Source organism: Vitis vinifera, chromosome 5 (genome assembly GCF_030704535.1).
Source record: "Vitis vinifera cultivar Pinot Noir 40024 chromosome 5, ASM3070453v1".
NCBI classification, from domain to species: Eukaryota; Viridiplantae; Streptophyta; class Magnoliopsida; order Vitales; family Vitaceae; genus Vitis; species Vitis vinifera.
In genome coordinates this window covers 11,005,548-11,030,994 of record NC_081809.1, presented here as the reverse complement: position 1 = coordinate 11,030,994, position 25,447 = coordinate 11,005,548, and the positions used below count along the sequence as shown (strand labels likewise).

Below are 25,447 nucleotides of genomic sequence, written 5' to 3'. Positions count from 1 at the left end.
AAATTTAAGGAGTCATCTTTTTTAGGGTTTTATTTCTTATATTCTTTTTCCTTTTAAAAATAAATAAAAGTGGTGACTCTAGTTGTTTTTTTATTTATATATATATATATAAATACGTTTTTCACCTAAAAAGCAAGTCTCACCATCGAGTGAGGATGCATTTGAAAAATTCAAATCCACATAGAGATGTAATTTTTCTAAATGCATCTATCTTGTTTCTATTTTTACTGGGGCCTTAATGGCATAGTATCTTAGCTTTTTAAGCCTTTAAAACTTCTTTCCTCACCTAAAATAATGTTGATAGATACCACAAAGATGACCATAAAGAACACAAGCAATTCTTTGGACTTATTTATAACAAAACATATAGATGGCAAGCTTACATGATTCTTTAGATCCACAAATACCTCTATAAGTACTCACTTAAATTATCCTAACCATTTCTTCCTTGAAAGATGAAAAAATGATGAAACTATTAGAGTTTCTTAACACAATTCTCCTTATATTTGCTATTCTTCCAACTAGTTATACATTTCCCTCAAGGTTTTAGGTATTGGTATGTTTGGCATACCCTTACTTAGCCTAAGTTCTCCTCATGCTTGTATGGTATACTATAATCCAAATGCACACTTAGAAAGCTTTATTTTATTTTTGGTTTCCTTAGTGCTATGAAATATTTTTCGAGGCATTAAATGTGATCCTCTATAATATCCTTAACATAACTCTGATGATTATCAATAATATAAAAATTAAATACCTAATTGTATTTAATTCTAGATTACATCAAATTAAGCTTATTTAATATTTTATTAGGACAAAGGAAAACATGATATAATATATAAGAAATTTTAATATATATAGATAAAATTAAAGTAAATTATCAAATTAAGGCCTAAAAGTAATAAAAATGAACAACCAAGGGTATATTAGAAATTTTGCAAGGCCGTAAGTAAACCTAGATCCTAGACTTCCTAAGTCTTCTTAAACTTTTAATTCTAAAGGAAAAACGGCGTCGGTGAATTTATAGAAAGGAAAGAAGAGGGAAAAGGTTCAAGAGGGGAATTGTTTTGCAATGGGAGATCTAAGGTAAGATATCAATTTCCTACCACTCTTTGTGTTGTATTACATAGCTAGCAATCTAGTATTTGGTAAATTAAAATCTAAAAAAGAAAAACACATCATAGATTGTATTAAAGAACTCCTTTAAAGGATTAAAATGATTAATCTATGTAAAACCATGTTTGAAGGCCACAAGACAATAGATCTAGTTTAAAAAGTTACAAAATTGAACATCTAGGTTTATATTTACTTTGAATGATTTCTCTTTTTTATTTTATGTTTAAAATTAAATCAAAGGTTTTTGAGTTTTGTATCTTGTTTAAAAGAACCTTACAATGTTGGTTTCACCATATGAAGGACCTTGAAAGGTTTTTAAGTCAATTTAGACCATTTTAATGTTGGGATCAATTGAAGAATTAGGGAAACTTTCAATTTGATTGATCCAAGTGTATTAGTAATCCTACTAAGAAAGGAAAAAAGAAAATAGTCCTCTTTAGATGGCCAATAACCTAGAACAAGTAAAAAATTAATTGAATTTGACTTCCTAAACAAGTAAAAGTATCAAAAGTGTAAGCAGCTTTTTAGCTAACTTATCACATGTCCTTTTTTTTTTTTTTTTTTTTTTACGAATCCATTCAAAAATTTGAATTGCTCTTCTTTTGTATGGATTAGATAATGTAACTTGTTCTTGTGTTAGTCAGACAATCCACATACCTCCATATAATTAGTATTTTTATACAATTTAATCCATTTACCAAACATAATGACTCAATTTCTCTTATGAACCCTCCTTTGTTATTACTACAATCTGTCAATTTCAAGTGAATATTATGTTATTTCTAAACAAAATGTCTTAAATAGAAGAATATGTATTGTGAGAAATATATATATTTTTAACCATATGTATTATGTTATTTCTAAACAAAATGTCTTAAATAGAAGAATATATACTTGTAGAAATAATAGTGTAGTTTATTAGCATTGATTGCTTTAACAACTCATATTTATCATAGTAGAACTCTTTCCAAATGATAAATGATTTTAGGAGATTCTATTAATTTGTTTTAGGAGTTAATCTCAATTTTCTTTTTATTTATAACTTTTGTTTTCTAGATAGAATAGAAGTTATTTGGCTTGTGTGGTAAAATAACCTTCCAAAGCAACAACAATAAAATTGGAATGTAAATCAATTTATTTATTATCTAATTATGAGATCAAATCTGAAATTAAGATTTTTTTTTTTAAAATTTTGTTTAAAGTGGCTTTTGCGTGCATTTAACTTAGTTTGTACTTAACAAAAAGCACACATTGAAGTATTAATCAAATATTTGATTGCATGACTATAAATAGTGAAAACATTTTATAAGTGTTATGTACATATGACTAGCAATTCTAGCATCCGTAGAAAATCATAAGGAATGTGGTTTCCAAAACATTACAAGTTATGTATTTCTTTTGGTTTTCTTTATATGTTCATATAATTTGTCCATATTATGTTTTCTATTAATTTGGAAAATCTTATATGTTTTCACTTCCAAAGTGGGTTTTCATTTTTTCATTTTTTTTTTCTTTTTCACACTACCCATCGATACAAGTAGCTTTTGAATTTTGTATATTTATATTTTACTACATATAATTTTATGCATTTCCTTTAAGAAAGCTCAGGATTAGTTCTAATAAATTTATCATGCCTAAACTCTTTCATAGTGAATACTCTTATGGTCCAAATAATTTTAGCTTGTTAGTTTTACACATTTTTCATTGAGATTATTTAAGCAAAAATAAAATAAAATTTTGATCCTTAAAATAAAATGTTAAATTCTTGTTCTTGCTAAAGTATGTATGAACTCCATGAGTTGGTTTTAATTCACATTCAATCTATCCCCTATGTAATTTGAAATGATTTTTGCAAAACATTGTCTTTAACATAGGTAAGAGTTGTGCTTTGGCACTCAAATGCATGACAAGATCTAGCAAAAAAGGGCTTTAAGCAAGCACAATGTCAAGCATGTTAAAAGTTTTAGATATTAACTCAAACTACTCAAGAAAATATGGAGTATCTATTTTTTCCATATGGATTATAATATTTTAGAAGCCTATAGTGTTGTATAGATTTCCTTGAAGTTCTATAACTCTCTTCAAATTTGGCTGGAAAGCTCTTGATTAATGTAGATTAGAAATATCCACAATACTCCAAAATTATTTATATACACAAGAAGTTTCTAAATTTTTCCATAGGTATATTTATAGGTACTGACCTAATTTGATAAGGCTCCAAAACTTATAAGCTTTTGGCCATTGTATAGCTTCATTTGTAAAAATTATATATTCCATTCTTACCTAACTCTCAGTGTTCTCTTGGCTTATATAAGCTTTTGTTGGGTACCAATAGGTTAACTTGGTAATATCTTATCTTAGAGTTTTCTATGTGTAATATGAGTACTTAGGGATTTCCCAAAGGCTGCAACAAATAGAGTCGATTGTGGTTACACTGTTATCTTTTGATAAAGGAAGAAAATAAAAGCATGTCAATACATGTCATAGAGAGGAAAAGATCAAAGACAATGTATTGATTTCTTTCCAAACTAACTCATCTATGGTGTAAGAGAAGTTCATGACTTTCTAAGACAAGAAAATGGACCTTTATAGGCATGACAACATAATGAAGATGTTAACTAGCTTTGAGACTTTATGAAGGAAATATTCTAAGAAATAACCACCTACCAAAAAAATATAAAAAATAAAAAACAAAAAATAAGTCATAACTAGGATAGCTATGGCTACACAAGTGGCGCCTAGGTGCTTGTATGTAGACAATTACTTGTTCCACATGGAGTGATACTCTAAGGCTATAGCTAAACCAATGAGCTAGAAAAAACATAGAACATGATCATCTACCACATAGATATAATTACTCTATAATAACATTGAAGGTATGTAGATATGAAGAAAGACACATGCATTATTGTAGGACCTCAGGCGCTACCAACTCTCCTAAAATCAATTGCTTGTAGGAAATGTGCATACCCTAACCTTATAATGCATTCACCCAAGCGCCCATGGCGAACACAAGGGGAGTTGATGGACGCGACCAACCCTTCGATCTGCCAACAATCTCCCCTCCCAGCGACACCCTTGGGATTCGAATCCGTGACCTCGGATCTGATACCACTTTTAGGACCTCAGACGCTACCAACTCTCCTAAAAGCAATTGCTTGTAGGAAAGGCGCATACCCTAACCTTATAGTGCATTCACCCAAGCGCCCATGACGAACACAAGGAGAGTTGATGGATGCGGCCAACACTCCGATCGACCAACAATTACAAACATGTAGAAGGATTTCAAAAATGAAATCAATAACGTTTCTACCTTGAGGATATGTCATAGCTTGCAAAGAATAACATGACGCAACTTAAGCATATAGGTTCAATCAAAGATTATGTAAAGGAATTCTCTACTCTCATGCATGGGCTATTGAATATGACTAAGGAGGAGATATTATTTAACTTTATGTAAAATCTACAAAATTAGGTCAAGAAAGAGTTATAGTGTTACAATTCCAAGATCTTGCTACAATTATGGCAGCCTCAAAATTCTTAAGGGAATATAATTGAGATCCCTCCTCTAAGCCTTAAGAATTCTAAACAATAGTCCCAAAATATACAGGAAGATAAAGGTTTAAAGGTCATTATTGTAAATAGGATGTAATGAAGGTTTATTGTAGGTATATATAGCAAAGTAAAAAATAAGGCAAAAGAGTTCATACCTAGGACTAATAAATTTTTATCTAATAGAATAGAGCTATACTTAAAAATAAACTCTTGAATCTATTAGTAATAAAGAACGTGAAAATCATGTTAGTTTTGTGCCACTTCTAAACTCCCTCAAAGCCCACATCATAAGGATTGATAAAGCCACTAAATATATCTTAGGAACCATAGAAGAATGTGATTGTGGAATCACGTTATTGTCTAAGTAGGATGTTTATGGATTGACTATCTTGGTGGTGTACAAATTCTCTAAGTATGTCACATTCATCATGCCCTTATAGTTTATAAAGTAAAAGAGGAAACAAGGCTCTTCTAAAGTATTTAGTGATGTTTCGGGTTACCAAACACACCATAAGTGATTGCAATCCATATTGTACTAGAAAGGTCTATGTGAAACTCCTTAAGTTAATAAAATTGTATCTTTATTTATTCTTTACAAGTTTTCACCTATTCATGAATGAATAAACAAAGAAGGTATTTACCTTTTGAGAGCTATTCTCAAGGTACCAAGGAATGTGGCCTTGAGTAGGAACCATTAAGACCCATGGAAAAATATTAGCTTTCTCAAAATCTAATTTTGAAGTTGACTTAACATCCCATTATAGAGAGTCAACTACACTCTAATATCCTATGAAAATTATAAATCTAATTTAATTTATTTCATTGGTTCATGACCTACTAACCATTGCATGCAAACCTCTCTATGAACTAGTATTTGTAATCTAACAAGGTATAAGTCATCATCTTCTCAAGATTACCTCTGTCATCCTTAAGTCTCAAATCTTTCTATTATGTGATCATCTAATACCCTCGAGCTCACTAAGAGCATGTTTAAATTCCATTAGGGGAATTATTACAACCACATATTTCATGATTTGAAGTTTTTATAATCACCTAAGAGGACACACTATCTTAAACCCATGAGATATCATGGTGTCTATCTTAAGAATACTTGTTGCCACAAACCTTAAACAATAGTGACCTAATCTATAACAAATATATGAATACCTTAGGGTCTCACCCATAGGTCAAAGCCACTGAAGACCTCAATATTAACCTAATATTCTCCTAAGGTTGATAGCTCATGCATCATGTAACAAATATATGAGAGCTCATGCAATTAATATTTATATTATGATTTGGGGTTCCATTTGCTCCTATTTATGCATTATTTTTATAGTGATCATTCAACCTTGCATCACTTACATTGTAGATAACTTGAGTGCATCAAGAGTTGCATGAAGATACAAGACATGGGTTCCTTCTAAGCTAATAAGTTGTTCATAGCAGGTTCATAGATTTAGGCAATATATCTAAGGCATAGAACTTAGAGAAAACAAGGGTAATCAAGTTGGGTTGATCTTAAGGTTTTCAAAATCTTTGGTCAATCAAGATCAATTTGAGTTCCATAACTTAGGGTTGCATTTGAAACCTAATTTCCTTTTTTTATTCTAATTTTTAATTCCCATTTTATAAATGAAATTTAAATGAGGTTTAATGTCTAAGCTTTTCAATCTTTACTACTCTTATGGATTTGACATATAATAGGTACCAATAGAGAGAACCATGATAACTAAGGATCAAGGTATGACAAGAATCTTTAGTATCCAATAACAATCTACCATACCATTTCTTAATTCAAACTAATGTAAAGAGTATTTTGTTAACTCCATTATTAATCTCATTTTACCCATTGTTTCTTTTAGTCTTTAATCCTAGTTCCTCATGCATGCTTTAGATCTTAAGATGGCTTCTTAGCCTCTCATGGAAATGTTCTCATTTATACAATCTGTAGAAAAAGTAGAAAATGTCATTCTTGAATCAAAGGAAACTAGAACCAATGATTAAATTACTTGCATAGAAAAGAAAACAAACCAAAAAGTGTTTAATATCTTCTTCTAAAAAAATCTTTCTAAAAAAACCCTCCAAAAGAACTCTTTAAAACCTTAAAATCATTGAGTTTAAGTAGTAAAATGCAATTCTTAACATGTAGCACACTTCTATTGGTCATTATTACCTAAAAATCATATGACAATATCCAAAATAATAAAATTTTATGATTTCTAAGTGCATAGGTTCCATTTTAAGATAGTTGAGCCAAAAGGAAGGCATTCCAAAATGGATAGAGGATCAATCTTGACTTGGCAGATCTTTATTTTGAAATTTGAGAGTGATTTTAAAATAGATTTGAAATGGTAGGTCATGCTTCTCAAACTGGTAATGGGAAAATTTTTAAATTTCAGCCACTTTTGAAGTGGGAGTGTCCATTTTGAATTGGGTAGTACCTTCTACTTAGTTTCATTTCAGTTGGTTATATTTTCCTCATTTCAACTTTGATTCATAAATAACATGAAGGTGTTGAATGCCAAATGTTTAAGTTTCAAAATCATATGTAGCTTGCCTCATAAAACTCATGGGAGACTACCCAACATTCAATGCAAAGTCAGGGTTGGTTTTCTTTAACTTCAATCATGTTGTTTCTTAATTAATTTGATTTCCATTCAACTCATTTTTCACATGATTTTATCCTCTCCAACCATCTTCATAGCCTTCACTCTCATCTTTCGTTGCATGCTGATTCGTCCCCATTGCAATCAAGCCATTTGATTCTGGCTCAGACGGGTGTTATCAACAAAATTTATAAAACCTAAATCACTTCACACTAGGGTAGCATAGCTAACATAGTATAGTGGCTCTAGGATCGTCCACAGGGATGGTTTTTCATCGTTCAGTTGACATAAATGAAAGAAATAAAATGAAGTTTTTTCTTATGAAAATTAGCTTTTAAAGAAAATGGAATTGTGGTTGCAAATATTGATTTTAAGTTAAGCAAAAAAATAAGTGAAATTAACTACAAAGAAAAGGTCTCTTGGAGCTTTATGTTACTAGGATCGGGTTCCTTAGGCAAATGGGGAGATTCCGGATCTTCTCCTCGTGTTGGGGACAATAACATAAAGGATGGTTATCTCCCGAACCAGTTTTATATTTAGCAATTAAGACTTGATCCAAAGGGTTCATGGAAAATGATAGTTGCTTCCCATTAATGGCTTCAAACACTAAAGACCCTCACCTTTAACCACCTTCCAATGGCTCGTAAATGATAACTAATAGACATCCATGGATCTAGTAATAAGCATCCATAGAATCCGAAAAGCTTACCAAGTATTGGCCATTCAAAGTGCTTTTAAGGGATTTAAAGCTAAACCTTGAAATAAAGACCATTAATGGTTAACAACTACTTTCATTTAAAGCAAGGACAACTCCCACCTTTGCATTCAAGTCCTTCACCTAACTTCCATCACTCCAAAAAATGTAAAACTTAGCCACTCATCCCCTAAGAAATCATTCTTAGAGGTTGTTTGGCTAGAAAGAAAAGTGAAAACAAAATGAGAAGGAAATGCAAAGCAAAAGCTCTGTATATTTCTTACTACCAGAATTTTACAAGTGTTCAATGAAAAACATACACATCCATTTTCTCCCTCTGTCTCCCTCCATATATATCATCTACCTAAAAGATATATAAGAAAATATCTAGGTTGGTTACAAATAGAAACTAGGAAATTAAACAAAATATCTTAAGATAAAAATCTAACGGAGTTGATGCATAGGAAGATTTCGCATACCATGCGAGATTTGGCATGGTGTGCGAAATTTCGCACAACCATGCGAAAATGCTGGTTGTTGGATTTCTTCATCTGGTTTTCTTCCTTGCATCTCTGATTGGCTTGGCAAAGGGCTATGAAGTACTCCAAATCTTGGATTCTTCATGTATTTGAGCTTTAACTTGCATTGCCATGGATTTGAGCTACCAAACCAAAAACTGATTAGTAACCTTTGCTAGGTTCCTTAATGTGCCAATTGAGTTCAAAGGTATTAACTACCACTCAAAAGTATTTAAAATAGTTAGTTTCAAGATACAAAAGAGTACTTTTTGAGTAGTAATCATTCCTCCCAACCGACATGTTGCTAGTCCCTTAACAGTGAAGGAGAGATAAAGAAGGATAGACAGTAAAATAATTTACAAAATCATGCTAATCACTCCAAAAAATTTTCAAGTGGCATGATGCGGATTATACTCTCTCATGGAATATCAAAAAGGCAAAACCCAACCTTCAAGAAGAGTCATCAAATATCTTGCTTAATCACAGTTTATAAAGAGTAGGCATTATGCAAATTTAAGCATCAAAAGAATTTCCACTCCCAAAGGTCCAATCCTTACTCTTCCATAAAAATCTAAGTGTGTTAAGCTTATTAGTTTCAAATTATAGCATGTCGAACTATTCTCTCTCCCTAACCTAGTTCTTTATCAAATCTAAGTAAACTGACCAACCTCCAATAGGCTAAGAATGCACCTCTTTTATTTCACAATTTTTTTCTCATTGTAGGAGTGTAATGCTAAAGGTATTGTTTCCTAAAGTGTCCATGTAATGGAGATCCATCGATGACTTCCAACCAATCAAGGTTTAGGGCATCAAGCTTTAAGGATCTTTCGACCACTAACTCTTCATATTTCATCCCGGAATTTTGAGATTGAAATTCAATACCCAAGCACCTACAATATGTTAAACTCCACCTATTCACCCTTGTAATGAGCATTGAGGTCGGTGACTCCCAACCAATAAAGGCTTAGGGCACCAGGTTTTAAAGACTTTCGCCGTATACCCCTTGGACCTTGCTTTGGTTTCAAGGCAAGTGAAACACTTTGTTCTTTCTTTTTGTTTTGTTTTTTTTTTTGAGGGCTCATTGGCCTTTTATAAGGTGTCCCAACACTATTAAAACGAGGTCAAAGATACCAAGTCGAAATTTTCTTATGTTTAGGGGGTGAGAGAGTTTTTCATCTTATAACTGGAACCTAATGTGAACAATGTGTGGTAAAATTAAAGTGGAAGAAAAAATGTTGAATTCAATAGGAGTTTCAATAATTCATCAAACTCAATAAGCATAATACACACTCTAAAATTCAAGTAAAAAGGCAATAACTCAATTTCTCTCATTTCATTTTGAGAATTTTTCCTTAATAACCATGGAAAGTAGAGTGAAAACTTTTAAAATTAAGCCAAAAAGTAACTAAATTAACAAATTAACCTAGCATTATTAACAAAACTTCCTTCCTCAACTCTCCCTCGAACCGAGATCAACATTGTCCTCAATGTGTCAAGAGCAATTAAAAATAAAGGGAGGAAGTGGTACCTCTTGAATGAAATGGAGTCTGAGTCGTATAGAAGAAACCACATGAGTCAAAAAACAAAAGGGTAATGAGTAGAGAAAATAGAAAAATGCTAAGTATAAATAAAAACATGGTGTCTCTATATTAATTTGAGAAAGTACAATATGAGATATGATCATGTAATACATCCAATCCCAGAATATAAAGTATCAAAACAAGGACAAATCTCCAGTAATATAATATGTAAATACAATAAGATAAAGAGATGTCCTATGATCAAGCAGTGGGAGCCTCAGGTGGAGATGATGCATCCTCAGGTGTAGCTGTGACTGTGGGAGGCTCATCCTGAGGTGGTGGAATCCGGACCTCTACTGGTGTAGTGTCCTTAGTTGGAGCTATAGGCGCTGAGGATGCGGGAAAGTCAGGTTGGGACAGAGGCGAGAGTCCCAGGTGTTGCTGAATTTGGCGAAGAATAGCAGTTTGCTGGTCCTGATGGGTATGCATCTCAGCCATCTACTGGAAAAGAGCATAATGGGTGGTGAGTGTCTGAAATGTATGCACTAGGGCGAGAAACTCCGAAGCCGATATGGAGATGGAAGGCTTGGATGTAGTAGGCACGATTGGTGGAACAATAGGAGTGGTAGGCGGGGCAGCAAAAGTAGCCTCAGGTGTGGGCACTGGTGGTGTAGTCTCTGCCTGGAGCTCGCTCTACTCTGGCTATGGAGGCATTGGAGGTGCTACCATGGGAGAGACTCCTGGCGGTGCAGAATAGCATGCCAACTAATTCCATTTGTCCAGAGTGAATCGCTTTTGACAAAGGCGACGACGCTCGAGCCTAAGCTCTATAGAAAAGCCCAAATACTCCAAGATCTAGCACAACAACCTCGAAAATAGTAGTGGAATGGTGTCGGCCCTCTAGAGCTTTTTCCTATTGACCTTCTCCTCAAAGTGGATGAGGGAAGCCATGATCAAGTGGTGCGGGCCAAAGTAGAAGCCCTCGGATATACAAAATAAAGCGTCCAAAATAGCTCATCTCCTTTATACTGAATGTTGTAATGGAAAGAGGTTGGAGCGTAGCACCACGTCTATGAGGAGCATCCCAAGTGGAAGCTCATTCTGTAGAAGGATCAAAAAGTAGAGATCCCCCTAGATAAAATACGGACCATGTCTCTTTGAGATATCGGGAACCACTGACGGAAAGTAGATGGATTCTCTGGCTCGAACGGAATCTGTAGAGCCTCTGTAATATGTCTGGCCTTGAGGACATCATGGCATCCATCAATGCTGAAGTGAATCGTAGTAGGACTCGAGACGCCACGAGTAGTCAAAGACTGGTAAAAGTCTAGTGCTACTCTGGGATAGAAGAACTCACGAGGAGTCATGAGGTGCTCAAGGTGGTACCTCTGGAGTAGGTCGTAAGAGTCTCGGAGCTCAGGTTGCTGTCACGTGGCCTCCTGATCAAAATATAGCTCCGAGTGGAAGGGTCTCGTTCTACAATCTGAGTTGCCCTCAATGGGCGGTACTGTGAGCATCGGACGTTTGATAATCGACTCTAGTGACAGGTCAATAGGAACCTCAGAATCTGCTGGAGGCTCAGAAGCTTTGGATGACTCACTTGGGCCTGAAGTCCTGGCCCTCTTAGTCGGAGGGTGCTGTACTGAACTCTCGGGGCACAAAATAGTCGCCATTGGGGTAGTAGGTGGTCTCCTCGTCTCGTATCAGCGCTGAAGAGCATGTGAGGAAGTACCAGTGGCCGCTCCACTCTCGGAAGGTGGAATGCGCGGGGCTTCCGTGGCCTGAGATACGGAATTGCTAGGTACCTGAGTAGAGGAGGCTCTCTGCCTCGTAGTGTGTCTCGATGAAGGGACCTTTCGTTTAAAAAGAAATGGTAGGCAACCTTTCGTTTTCGCACATGCCTCTTGAGTTTCGCACAGTGTGCAAAATGGATTTGGAGGTGCAAAATTACTTCGCAGACCCCTTAGGGTTTCACACAGTGTGCGAAATTTTCTCACCCTATGCGAAATGAGTCATTGATTTCGCATGCCCTACGAAAATTTCGCAGGATGTGCGAATTGTTTTGATTATTCCTCTATTTGAAATCCCTCCTACAATTGATAATCAAAAACTAAGTTAAATCAAACCAAAATAAAATTAAAATGAAAAATAAAAAATAAAACAAGTAATAATACAGGAAAACTCTTAAATCAGAAATAACATAAAAAGATATGGACTTGATTAGTCTTTAGAAAGACTAAGTCCATAAAAAAGATTGGTCTTGTCAAGCTTGATGTGGATTAAGAAGAATGAATTCCTCCTTGTCATGAGAAAAAGACTCCACAAAAGGCTTGAGACGGTGGCCTTCACTTTGAAGCTCTTGGTGTTGTTGGAGTTGAGTAGTTCCACTATTCCATTTGAATGCACTTGGTGAATGGTAAATGGACCTATCCACCTTGATTTCAACTTGCCCGAAAAGATGTGGAGCTTAGAGTCATAGAGCAAGACTCTTTGTCCCTTTCGAAAATCCTTATGGGAAATCAACTGATCATGCCACCTCTTCAATTTCTCTTTTGCAATTTTTGAATTGATGTAGGCAACGTTTCTCAATTCCTCCATCTCATTGAGGTCTAAGAACCTCTTCAACCCGACTTTGCTCAAATCCATGTTGAGCTTCTTGATTGCCCATCAAGCTTTGTATTCCAATTCCACAGGGAGATGACATGCTTTGCCATAGACTAGGCGATAAGGAGACATCCCAAGATTGGTCTTATAAGTTGTTCTATATGCCCATAGTGAATCAAGAAGCTTGACTAACCAATCTTTTCGATTTGTGTTCACCACCTTCATCAATATGTTTTTAATTTCCCTATTTGCTAACTTAACTTGCCCACTAGTTTGAGGGTGGTAAGGTGTAGCTACTTTATGCTTCACCCCATACTTGGCTCGGAGAGTTTCAAAAGGCATGTTGCAAAAATGAGTACCCCCATCACTAATTATGGCTTTTGGGCACCTCAAATCTTGAGAAGATGTTCTCCTTGAGAAACTTAAGAACCACTTTATGGTCATTGTGTTTGCATGGGACTGCCTCAACCCACTTAGAAACATAATCTATTCCTACCAAGATGTAAGAGTAGCAAAAAAACATAGGGAATGGTCCCATGAAGTCAATGGCAAACTTAAAAAAGATCAACTATCAAAATGGGGTTCAAAGGCATCATGTTCCTGCGTGTCAACTTCCCAAGCCTTTGGCATCGATAGTAGGCATGAATTTTTGCAAATAAGTGCTTCTTATCTTGTGTTTTCCACTCACTTTGGAATTTCTCCTATGACTAGGTAGTTCGCAATGTGTGCGTACCAAGGGGCAACTTCCACCAACATGAATGACTCCTCTGGAAAATCGTCATTAATGGGCAAGCCATGGGAATTATGTGCGATAGCTAGCCTTGAAAGGTGGTCTGTTACTACATTCTCCACTCTTTTCTTGTCTTTGATTTGGAGATTGAACTCTTGAAGCAAGAGAATCCATCTAATCATCCTTGCTTTAGCATCTTGCTTAGTTAACATACACTTTAAAGCATAGTGATCAGTGAAAACCACAATGAAGGACCCCACCAAGTAAGCACGAAACTTATCCAAGGCAAAAACTACAGCTAACAATTTTTTCTCGGTAGTTGCGTAGTTTCTTTGCACCTCATTCAATGTTTTGCTCGCATAGTAGATCACATAGGGTTTTCCATTTTCTTTCTGCCCAAGAATAGCTCATATAGCAAAGTCACTGGCATCACACATTACCTCAAAGGGCAGTTGCTAGTTGGGAGCCCTCACTATTGGTGCGGTTGTCAGAAATAGTTTCAATTCTTCAAAACTCCTTTGGCATCTATCATCCCATATGAATTAAGCATCCTTCACCAATAGTTCACAAAGAGGCCTTGCAAGCTTAGAGAAATCCTTGATAAACCTCCTATAGATCCCGACATGGCCAAGGAATTTCCTTACTCCTTTGACATTTGTTGGGGATGGCAACTTAACAATGAGTTCAACATTTGCTTTGTCAACTTCAATGTCTTCCTTGGAGATGATGTGCCCAAGGACAATCCCTTGGTGTACCATGAAATGACACTTCTCCTAGTTAAGCACCAAGTCTTTCTCAATGCATCGGTTCAGAACAGCTTCTAAGTTGACCAAGCATTCATCAAATGTACTCCCATATATGGTGATATCATCCATAAAGACATCCATAATATGCTCCACCATATCACTGAAAATGCTTAACATGCATATTTGGAAAGTTGCGAGTGCATTGCATAAGCCGAAAGGCATTCTCCTATATGCATAGGTTCCAAATGGGCATGTGAAAGTGGTCTTCTCCTGGTCTTTAACATCAATTTCTATTTAAAAGTACCCAGAGTAGCCATCCAATAAACAATAAAAAGGATGCCCAAAGACCCTCTCAAGAACCTGATCAATAAAGGGCAACGGGAAATGGTCATTCCTTGTCACCACATTCAACCTCCTGTAATCGATACACACTCTCCATCCTGTAGTGAGGTGTGTAGAGACATATTCTCCCTTATCATTTTACACCACCGTGATCCCAGATTTCTTTGGCACAACTTGAGTAGGACTCACCCATGGGCTATCTGACATGGGGTAAATAATACCGGCCTGAAGTAGCTTAAGCACTTCAGCTCGCACCACCTCTTGTATGTGAGGATTCAACCTTCTCTGAGGTTGATGAACTACCTTAGCTTCATCCTCCATGTAAATATGATGGGTGCAGACTAACGGGTTGATCCCTTTCAAATAAGAAAATTTCCACCCTATTGCCTTCTTATATCTTCTAAGGACTTCAAGTAGACAATCCTCTTGATGAATGGTAAGAGTTGAAGATATAACAACAGGGTACTGCTTGTCTTCTTCCATGTATGCATACTTCAACTCCGTGGGTAGTGGCTTAAGAATAAGCTTTGAGGGCTCCTCCTTAACAGGTCTTTGCGTCTCCTCCTCATTGAATAAGGGTAGAATTTCTTCTCTCCTCTTCCATGGGAGTAAGGTAGCAAGCAAATCCGAGGGTTCAGATATCCCTTCATCAAGATCCCCAAAACTCTCAATCAAATCCTCTTGCATTCTCTGATCACAATGCTCCTCCACTAAAGTGCCAATCATGCACACTTCCTCTGGACCTTCTTCTTCTTCCGAATGGATATGCTTCTTGTAGAAATGGAAGATGTTGAACTCTAATGTCATGTTGCCAAACGTGAGTTACATGACTCCATTCCTACAATTGATGATTGCATTTGATGTTACTAGGAATGGTCTTCCAAGTATGATAGGAGCATAATTAGTTCATTTGACAACCAGATCCATATTAAGAAAAACAAAATCCACTGGATAGTAGAATTTGTGAACTTGGACCAAGACATCTTCGATCATCCTTCTTGGAATCTTCATTGATCTATCTGCCAGAGATAGAGTGATGGATGTTGGCTTTAACTCTCCAAGTCCTAATTGCTTGTAGATAGAATAGGGTAGTAAATTCACACTTGCTCCCAAGTCCAACAAAGCTTTCTCCACACAAGTCCCTCCAATACTCACTGAGATGGTAGAGTAGCCTGAATCATTGTACTTCACTGGAGACTTGCACTATATGATGGCACTCACTTGCTCAGTCAAGAAGGCTTTCTTGTTCACATTCAACCATCTCTTTATAATGCATAAGTCCTTCAAAATTTTTGCATATGTCGGCACTTGTTTGATCATGTCTAGCAAAGGGATATTGACCTTCACTTGCCTCAATACTTCAAAATTTTTTGATGCATTATTAGTTCCCTTTTTGCAATGCAAAGCTTGGGGGGAAAGGTGGAGGCATGTGTTTCTTCATCATATCTTCCTTGATCACTATCCTCTCGGGTTCTTCATTCATACTAGACTCATGATCATCTTTCTTTGTACTTTTCCCTTTTCTCTCACTCTTTTCTTTTTCTACTACACTCTCTTCATCATGCTTTGGCTTGGATGTGGGTTGATCAACTTCTTTACCACTCCTCAAGGTGATAATTGCTTTGATTTCCCTCACATTTGAAGATTCTCCCTCTTGAGCCTCCACTTCATGGATACCCTTGGGATTTTGATGAGATTGAGAAGGAAACTTTCATTTCCCTTGCATTGTGTTGAGGTTGGTAAGCCTTGAGATTGTGTATTGGACATTGTCTATCTTCTGAGACAGATCATTTTGCATCCCATCCATTCTTTTCTTTAATGTACTCTCTACACTGTCAATTCTCTGATTCAGTTGAGCATTGATGGACTTTTGATCTCCTATAAAGTCTCACACAACCTTGCTAAGGTTCACAATAGCTTGTTCAAGATTTGAGGCTTGCTGAGGTGCTTGAGCAAGTTGTATGTACTGAGGTGGCTTTGGTTTCCAAGAGAAATTTGGATGATTCCTCCAATTTGAATTGTAAGTGTTGCCATATAAAGCATTGTTATTGAGTTTGAATTGACCAATAACATTGGCTTGATCACCAAACATCTCTCTTACTGTTGGAATTGTAGGACACTCCTCCACCAAGTGCTCATAAGATTGACAAATGGAACAGGGCATAGCCTGCACTGATGTCTCAGAAATGGCTTGCACTTCTTGTACCTTCTTCATTTCTAGCTCTTCTAATCTCTTTGCCATAGCTCAACCTTTGCCTTCATGTCAATGTCTTCATTCAAAACATACATCCCGCCTTTAGCATTAGGTTGAGACTTCATTCTTCCCACCTCTTTAGCGTTTGGTTCATCCCATCCTCTTGAAACTTTAGCCACATAATTCAAAAAGTCCATGGCTTCCTCCGGATTCTTACTCATGAAGTCTCCTCCACACATAGTTTCTTGGAGTTACTTCATTGAAAAAGACATACCATCGTAAAAATAGCTCACTAAGAGCCATGTGTCAAAGCCATGGTGAGGACAAGCATTAATAACTTCCATGTACCTTTCCCAACACTATAGAATTTCTCTTTCTCCTTAACCGAGAAAGTCGAAATTTGCCTTTTCAAACCATTGGTCCTATGAGTAGGGAAGAACTTCTTGAGAAACTCGGCTTGCAAATCAGTCCAAGTTCAAATACTCCTTGGCCTTAGAGAATTATGCCAAATCTTGGCCTTATCCTTCAAAGTGAAAAGAAATAGCTTGAGCCTCATGAAGTCAATTGAAGCTCTTCCTTCTTGGAGTGTATTACAAACCTCCTCGAATTCCTTTATATGGGAGTAGGGATTCTCACTTTCCATCCCATGGAAAGTAGGTAGGAGTGGCACAATGTGAGGTCGGATTATCAGCTACTCAGTGAGAGGCATTATGCATGAAGGTGCACTCATACGAGGTGGATGCATGCGGTCCCTCATGGATTAGTATGCGCTGAAATTATCCTCTTGACCATGTTGGCTATTCTGATATTCAGGTGGAACATCCATGATGTTTAAGCACACTTCTAACTCAGTTTCTTGAGGAGTTTCAATCTTCACAAGTCTTCTCTCAATATCTTTTATCCAATAGGGCATGCACAACTAGAGATCACTGAAACAAAAACAAAGAAAAAAAAAGAAATACAATACTAGGAAAAAGTTAAGGTTATCTAAAAACTAAATAAAAGATAAGCTAAATATAGACAAAGAAAAAGCATTAATAAAAATAAAAATCACTAAACTTGTGATGAAGATCACAAGTATTCACCAAAAGTCATGTCATTGTACTTTGGCACCATCCCCGACAACGACGCCATTTGATTTGTCCCTATTGCATTCAAGGCATTTGATTTTGGCTCAGACCGGTGTTATCAACAAAATTTATAAAACCTAAATCACCTCACACTAGGGTAGTATAGCTAACATAGTATAGTGGCTCCAGGATCGTCCACAGGGATGGGTTTTCATCGTTCAGTTGACACAAATGAAAGAAATAAAATGGTGTTTTTTCTTATGAAAATTAGCTTTTAAAGAAAATGGAATTGTGGTTGTAAAGATTGATTTTAAGTTAAGCAAAAACAATAAGTGAAATTAACTACAAAGAAAAGGTCTCTTGGAGCTTTAGGTCACTAGGATTGGGTTCCTTAGGCAAAGAGGGAGATTCTGGATCTTCTCCTTGTGTTGGGGACAATAACATAAAGGATGGTTATCTCCCGAACCGATTTTATATTTAGCAATTAAGATTTGATCCAAAGGGTTCATGGAAAATGATAGTTGCTTCCCATTAATGGCTTCAAACACTAAAGACCCTCACCTTTAACCACTTTCCAATGGCTCGTAAATGATAACTAATAAACATCCATGGATCTAGCAATAAGCATCCATAGAATCCGAAAAGCTTACCAAGTATTGGCCATTCAAAATGCTTTTAAGGGATTTAAAGCTAAACCTTGAAATAAAGACCATTAATGGTTAACAACTACTTTCATTTAAAGCAAGGACAACTCCCATCTTTGCATTTAGGTCCTTCTCCTAACTTCCATCACTCCAAGAAACGTAAAACCTAGCCACTCATCCCCTGAGAAATCATCCTCAGAGCTTGTTTGGCTAGAAAGAAAAGTGAAAACAAAATGAGAAGGAAAGGCAGAGCAAAAGCTCTGTATATTTCTTACTACCAGAATTTTACAAGTGTTCAATGAAAAACATACACATCCATTTTCTCCCTCTGTCTCCCCTCTTATATATCAGCTACCTAAAAGATATATAAGAAAATATCTAGGTTGGTTACAAAGAGAAACTAGGAAATTACACAAAATATCTGAAGATAAAAATCTAACGGAGTTGGTGCACAAGAAGATTTCGCATACCATGCTAAATTTGGCATGGTGTGCGAAATCCTTTGGCCGCCTCAAGTGGTTTCACATGGTGTGTGAAATTTCGCACAGCCATGCAAAAATGCTGGTTGTTGGATTTCTTCCTCTGGTTTTCTTCCTTGCATCTCTGATTGGCTTGGCAAAGGGCTATGAAGTACTCCAAAGCTTGGATTCTTCATGTATTTAAGTTTTAACTTGCATTGCCATGGATTTGAGCTACCAAAAACACCAAAATTTGCCAAAAATTAATTAGTAACCTTTGCTAGGTTCCTTAATGTGCCAATTGAGTTAAAAAGTATTGATTACTACTCAAAAGTATTTAAAACAGTTAGTTTCAAGCTATAAAAAAGTACTTTTTGAGTAGTAATCACATGCCTTGCCCTTTTTTAGCTTTTCTTAGCTCTCATCTTTCTCTATAATTCCCAAATCTCATCTTGTTAACTGTTTGATCCATCTTTCTCTACTTTGGTTGAAGGTGAAACTCCTTTTCATTTCACTTATTTTTCATCTCTTTGCCATGGACTTAAGCTTAAAATAACTTTTAGCATGATAGTTAGGGTTTTAACATCAGTTCAAGTTGAATTCTTTGAGTCTTTTATATTGCATAATCCATATCATATATCTACCACCAGAACACATATTTTGGATCTAATTACCTCAATACCATTTGTAACAAATTGTTCTCTCTTATGTATATATTATCCATAGTGAGCCTAATTCTTGCATGGATTTAAAATATGTCTACTTAACTAAGAGAAGCCTAGAATATAAAGTATTAGGAACTTCACTCCTAATCAATGTGTTATATCACAATCATCTCTCCTTCTTGCAAGCATGGCATCCCTATCCTATCCCATAGGATTGTAAGGTCAGTAAAATCCTTACTCAAACCCTTATATCCAATCAACAAGCAACTATGATAGAACACTTTTATTGACCTACTCTTTTAAGTGTATATATTGTCACTTTATATTCAAGGTTGCATGGCTTTAAATATATCTACATAGTTAACAATGTCTTTCATTAGACAATGTGGGACCATAAAATCAATTGACTATGTAGGTGTGTTATTGTTGTTGTTTCCTATGGGATTGTAAAGATCAATTAAACACCCAAGCTTCTCATCAAGTCGATGATTAGCTTTAATACCATTTTTACCCATTCCTTCTAAAGTAGATATTTTTTTGTTCTTAACCTAAAGCAAACAATATTTACACAAAAAGTAGGTCATCACATAAGTCTTGGACAAGACCCAATTATCCTACAACCTAAAAAAAAAAGTAAAGCATCTAACTAGAGCTCATTCATATTCAACAATCATTAACTTCCTAATCCCTTATGACAATTTACATGAGGAAGAGAGTCACATACAAGTGACTTGAAGCCTATCATGAAAACAAGGATAGTTTAGGTCAATTCAAATTTAACATGGTGCCTATTTATTAGTCAGTGATTATGATAAAGATAGAATGCAACATAGCCAATTAAGTCATATGAAGAATATGGTATCTTTTGGAATGGAGTACTTAGTGAAATGAAAAGGACTACTAAAGAAAAACCTAAGACGTTGGAAGTCTATTGATGCTTTCTAGTAGTTACAAAAACAAATTATGAGGTCTTGCATAGAAAACACAATTACAATGTACTCAAATTAGATGGAAGGAAGTACATGAATGATTTAAATATTATGTATTTGTAATGGGCTAAGGATTTTAGATATTGACTTGAACTAATTAAGAGAGAACAAAATTTGTTTATCCCCCAACTATAGCTTCTTAGAGACAGTTGAAATGTTCTGAAGTTTCTAAAGTCGTATAGATTTCTCCTTAGTTAGGTGAAAGACTCAAAATTGGTGCAGATTAAGTGTATCCAGTATAATATAGAATTATGTAAATATCGACACTTGAATGTAGATTTTGAAAATTCTTTAGAGACCTAATGGTGTCTTTGACTCACAAATATCTTAATTGAGGAAAAGGTACCTTATCATGTTTAGGTTGCATATACCTTTGAAATTTTAATTTCCTTCATCAAGAAATCTCTTATCCATTCACAACTTGGATTTCTTATTCTCATTGAAAATCAAAGAAAATGGGTGACCTATTTTTATTCCCTTCTTTATTTATAAACAAATCTACTTTTAGAAAATACTATTTGAAGAATTGTTATCTAAATTTCCATTGATTCTTAAGTAATCTCTAAGATTACCAAATGCTAGAATGGGAAAAAAATTCACAGGGATCTCGTTTTCCATAGCTTAACCAAATAGTAGTATTGTTCTAGCAAAAACTTTGTCCTCATTTATTGTACTAGAGAAAACTATATAATTCCATGTTTCTAGAAAAGCCTTTAGATAACTTGTTATATTAACAAAAATTATAATGACATGTCTTAGTGAAATGATATAAAGATTAAAATAAATAAATCCATACATGAAGTTACAAAGGATTTTAATATGGTCTAGCCAATCAATCTTACATCGACCAATAAGAGAGAATTAATCCACTATATCATAGAAAAATTACAAAGAAAAAGAAAATAGATAAAAATCTTGAGCTCTAGAATTTCTCATGTTTTTCCATTCCTAATATCGTGAACCATAAGCTTTACACCACAGAGTTCCTCTCACTCTTCCTCACATAGTGTGTCTATCAAAATTTTAACTACCCTATGTTGAATTGGAATAGACTAAATTAGAAACATTAAGTATCTTAAATCATCTTATTGCCAAATAAGTGGTATAAAGCTCTTAAGTTTGTGGGTTTTAGGCTCAATTAGCTGATGATATAGGTAAATCTTTTTGTGCTTGAGCGATAGAAAATGACCAATATAGGTAGAGGTCATTTTTCTATCCCTTCTTGGAATGTAAGGCAGAGGGATGATGTTCCCTTCCTCAACAATAATGTGTGATTTATTTTTGAAGTTCAATTATTCTTTCTTTCTTTATATTTACTTCCATTTTATTGGATTTTTCTTTTCTAAGTAAGTGTTAGCTAGTCACAAACTCCCTCAGGCTTTCATGGAAAATGTCATATTGATTAAAGGGAGTAGAACAATACAATAGGCCCTTGAGATCCTCTTTGGTGAAAAGATATAGGCAATAATGACCTTTGTTTTGTAGGAAAGGAATAACAAGAAAAACTTGTTAAACCACACATAATCAAGGTAATATATGAGTTCTCCTCTTTTCCATGTGGTGCACATGGAAAATCATGTCAGAAAAGAAAAAAGGAAAAATGCATTAATTTTAACAATCTGGTTTGAGTCCTACTACATATGGAGCAGTGAGACAGAATGATATGTTGTTTAGAATCAATAATGAAGTTGGACATTTTATTTGGAATATTGTAATACACAACTTATTATATGATGAGATAACTTATACCAAATTGAAGTGGAGAATCCAGATTCATGCATTAGTGCATTCAGTAGTGTTTGTCCACCATGAGAAATAATCTGATTGTGAGCAAATTATACACACTCTCTATCTGGAGAAGGCAATCAACTCAAGCTCAAGTATTATTTCATTTTAAGTTTGTTGATGCTAAACATGCCCTCTTCGTATGCCTTAATATTTTATTTTCTATCTTCTAGTCATAGAAATTGAAGAAACCCTAAGTGTCTGTTCACTAGCTCTAAACATTGTAAAGGAAAATGTAGGAAAATGAAAGGTGTGTCACTTTCATGAATTATGCCTAATAGTCACCAATATATTGTTTTAAGAATCAATTAAGGAAAATTCTTCACAATGTTTTTCTTTATACTTGAATGAAATATAAGAAGATCTTGATTATTTTGTTTTTTAAGTTTGCAATGGTCGCAATTTCTTATGTGCCTACCAAAAAAGCAGCCATGGTGAGAATGACCAATTTTAGAAAGTGTATGATGAAAAAGTAAACAAAAAAATGTACCAAGAAATTGCAAAAGAAGAAAGTCCAATGGCTAAAAATAGTATAAAAAAAATGTAAGAAAAGAAGTTTTGTGTATTTGATTATTTAGTTATATTACATATAAATAAAATTTTGAGAGATGAATAGAAAGTGAGTGATTGTGGTTGTTGGGTTTTGAAAATTAGTAAGTGTGAAATGGAGGGAGTAAAGTGTATCACAGAGCTGCCAGAGGAATGCATGTCCCATATCCTTTCACTGACTTCACCACGGGATGCGGCCAGATCCGCAGTGCTTTCATCGGAATTTCGGTCAGCTGCCAATTCAGATGTTGTGTGGGGCTCATTTTTGCCATCAGGTTTTGAAGAAATCATATCAAAGTTGGAGTCTCCATTAGTCTTTTCTTCAAAGAAAGACCTCTATCTCCATTTCTGCAATGGGCCTTTTCTCTTGAAGGACAACACTAAGGTAGGTTCCTTTACTCAATTTTCTTCTTACAGGTTTATGATTTGGCGTATAACCCATTTATTTATTCTTTTTATCCTATCAATATTTTTTCCAATATTTGAGATATAAGTATATATATTGTGATAATGTTTAATTATACTAATATAAATGTTGGTTCATTTATGAAGAGCTTTTGGCTAGACAAAGCAACAGGAAAAAAATGTTATATGCTCGGAGGAAGAGAGCTCTCAATTTCATTGGAAAATGTTACTAGTTACTGGAGATGGATGCCTCAGCCTAGTTCCAGGTTTGTGTTTTGATTAATTATGAGCTATTAATACTAATGCATGGAGTTAAATATGTATATATGTTGCAGAGTGCCGGCAGTAGCGAAGCTTATGATTGACTGTAGCCTGAAAATAAAGGGAAAGATGAAGAGTAGGATGTTGAGCCCGAGCACCACGTATGTTGGCTATCTTTTGTTTAAGGTGGCATCCCCAGAAGAGGTGTGTGTGAGATGGGGTTGGAATGCAGGACTAGGAGGATATGGTGGAGATTTTAGGAGGGTACACACTTCAGAACAGCAACAACAATATGAGGAGGAGGTTCCCCACATGAGAAAAGACGGGTGGTTGGAGCTTGAGATGGGGAGCTTCTTTAATGACAAAAATGAAGATGATGAGCTAGAGATGGAGATGAGAAATTTCCACATCCGCACTCCTAAGTCTGGCCTCATTCTAGAAGGCGTTGAGCTTAGACCAACCCCAACCCCAACCCCATGAATGAATTGGTCCTATTAACTATGGACTATGGACTATGGACTAGAAAGCCTTTTTTCTTTTTTCTTTTTTAATGGAGTTTCTAATGTTGAATGTCGAATGTTTATCTATTAGGAGGGATTATGCATTTTAGTTCTCTAATTTTAATTATGGTTAATGTTCTATTATGTGTGTTGATTCTCAACCCTTTTTATTTTCAATTAATATATAGAGGTTTTCTAACAAATTAAATGGAAAAAATTAGGGTCTTAATGATACTCGATCGATTCTTTTATCATCTTCATGTTCAGATGAATCGGAATTATTCAATCATTAAAGGGTGGTGCGCATCTATTAGAGACTCAGATATTACCTCTACCCAAGATAAGCATCAAGTTTGGTGCTACCAATATGCTTCAAGTATTAAACCCCCTTTCAAATCACTTCTTAATTTATATACTTTGGGTGATAAATTGTTCATAGATCATTCATAGCAATTTTGAAACTGCTACTCTTTTAGCCCAATTAAGTAAAATAAATGCTATTTACAACTATTCTTACCTTCACCTACTCCTTTATTGTAATTGTCATTAAAATATAAGAACTATTTAAAACTTACATTAAAAAAAAAATAACTTTTAAAAACGATCAAAGAAAAAGGTATTAAAATTTTTTATTACTAATTAAGTTCATACTTTTTATATAAGAGTTATAATATTTTACATAAAAGTCACTACTATTTTTTATTTTGAAAAATAAAAAATAAGAAATCTATCCAAATAAGTACTTAATCATGTGTTTTCCATCTTTTTTTTCTCTCCTAATTTTTATTGGTTTTTTATCTTAATTAAATAAGACATATAAGTGAATTATATAGGTTATGTATGTATGTAAAGCAAATGTAAAAACAAAATACCCTTGATTTTGTGTAAAATTATAGGTAATTACGTTAAATCTCCAAAGAATGTACAAAGCATCCTTTTTAATCGTCTAATTGAGCATATTTTCCAATATCTTTCATAAAATATGTAGTAATCCCTAATCTACCTCATTAATAGCTTTATTGCCAACTCAATATGCCTTTTATACATGTAAAAACTATATATGGGACAATTATATCGAATTATGAAATAATTGTATGATATATGCCATGATGATGATGATAATAAAAATAATATTATGAGGTATTATTGCAAATGATTTATGAAGAGGAGGCTAGTACATATCCATGAAACAACATAGTAAGTAAAATTGACATTTAATCTATGTATTTTTACCTTTATTGCATAATTAAAACACTTTTTAATGCAAGCTTATACATGTTCATGAAACTATATGATATGAGAAACTGACTATTAATTCATCTCATTTACATCCTAACGGTATGTAAAAAGATAGCTTTTATGCATGTACATGTCATGTGCAAAGCAATTACACTAAATTTACAATGCATGTGCAAAGCAATAAATTTTTCAGTTGTATTGAACTCTATAATGTCTGCAATAGTTTATCTTATTAATACTTTTATTACAAACTC

The 25,447-nt window shown here is 34.7% G+C and overlaps 1 protein-coding gene across 1 annotated transcript; it reads left to right on the top strand.

The window, feature by feature from the left end:
• The first annotated feature begins 1,006 nt into the window (after window positions 1–1,006).
• Window positions 1,007–24,098, top strand: LOC100254528 (F-box protein PP2-B10). The gene is made up of 4 exons (XM_002282676.4): window positions 1,007–1,086; window positions 22,894–23,173; window positions 23,341–23,459; window positions 23,529–24,098. Exons 1-4 carry the CDS (start codon window positions 1,073–1,075, stop codon window positions 23,932–23,934), a joined length of 819 nt encoding a protein of 272 aa, XP_002282712.2. The 5' UTR covers window positions 1,007–1,072; the 3' UTR covers window positions 23,935–24,098.
• The last annotated feature ends 1,349 nt before the right edge of the window (window positions 24,099–25,447 follow it).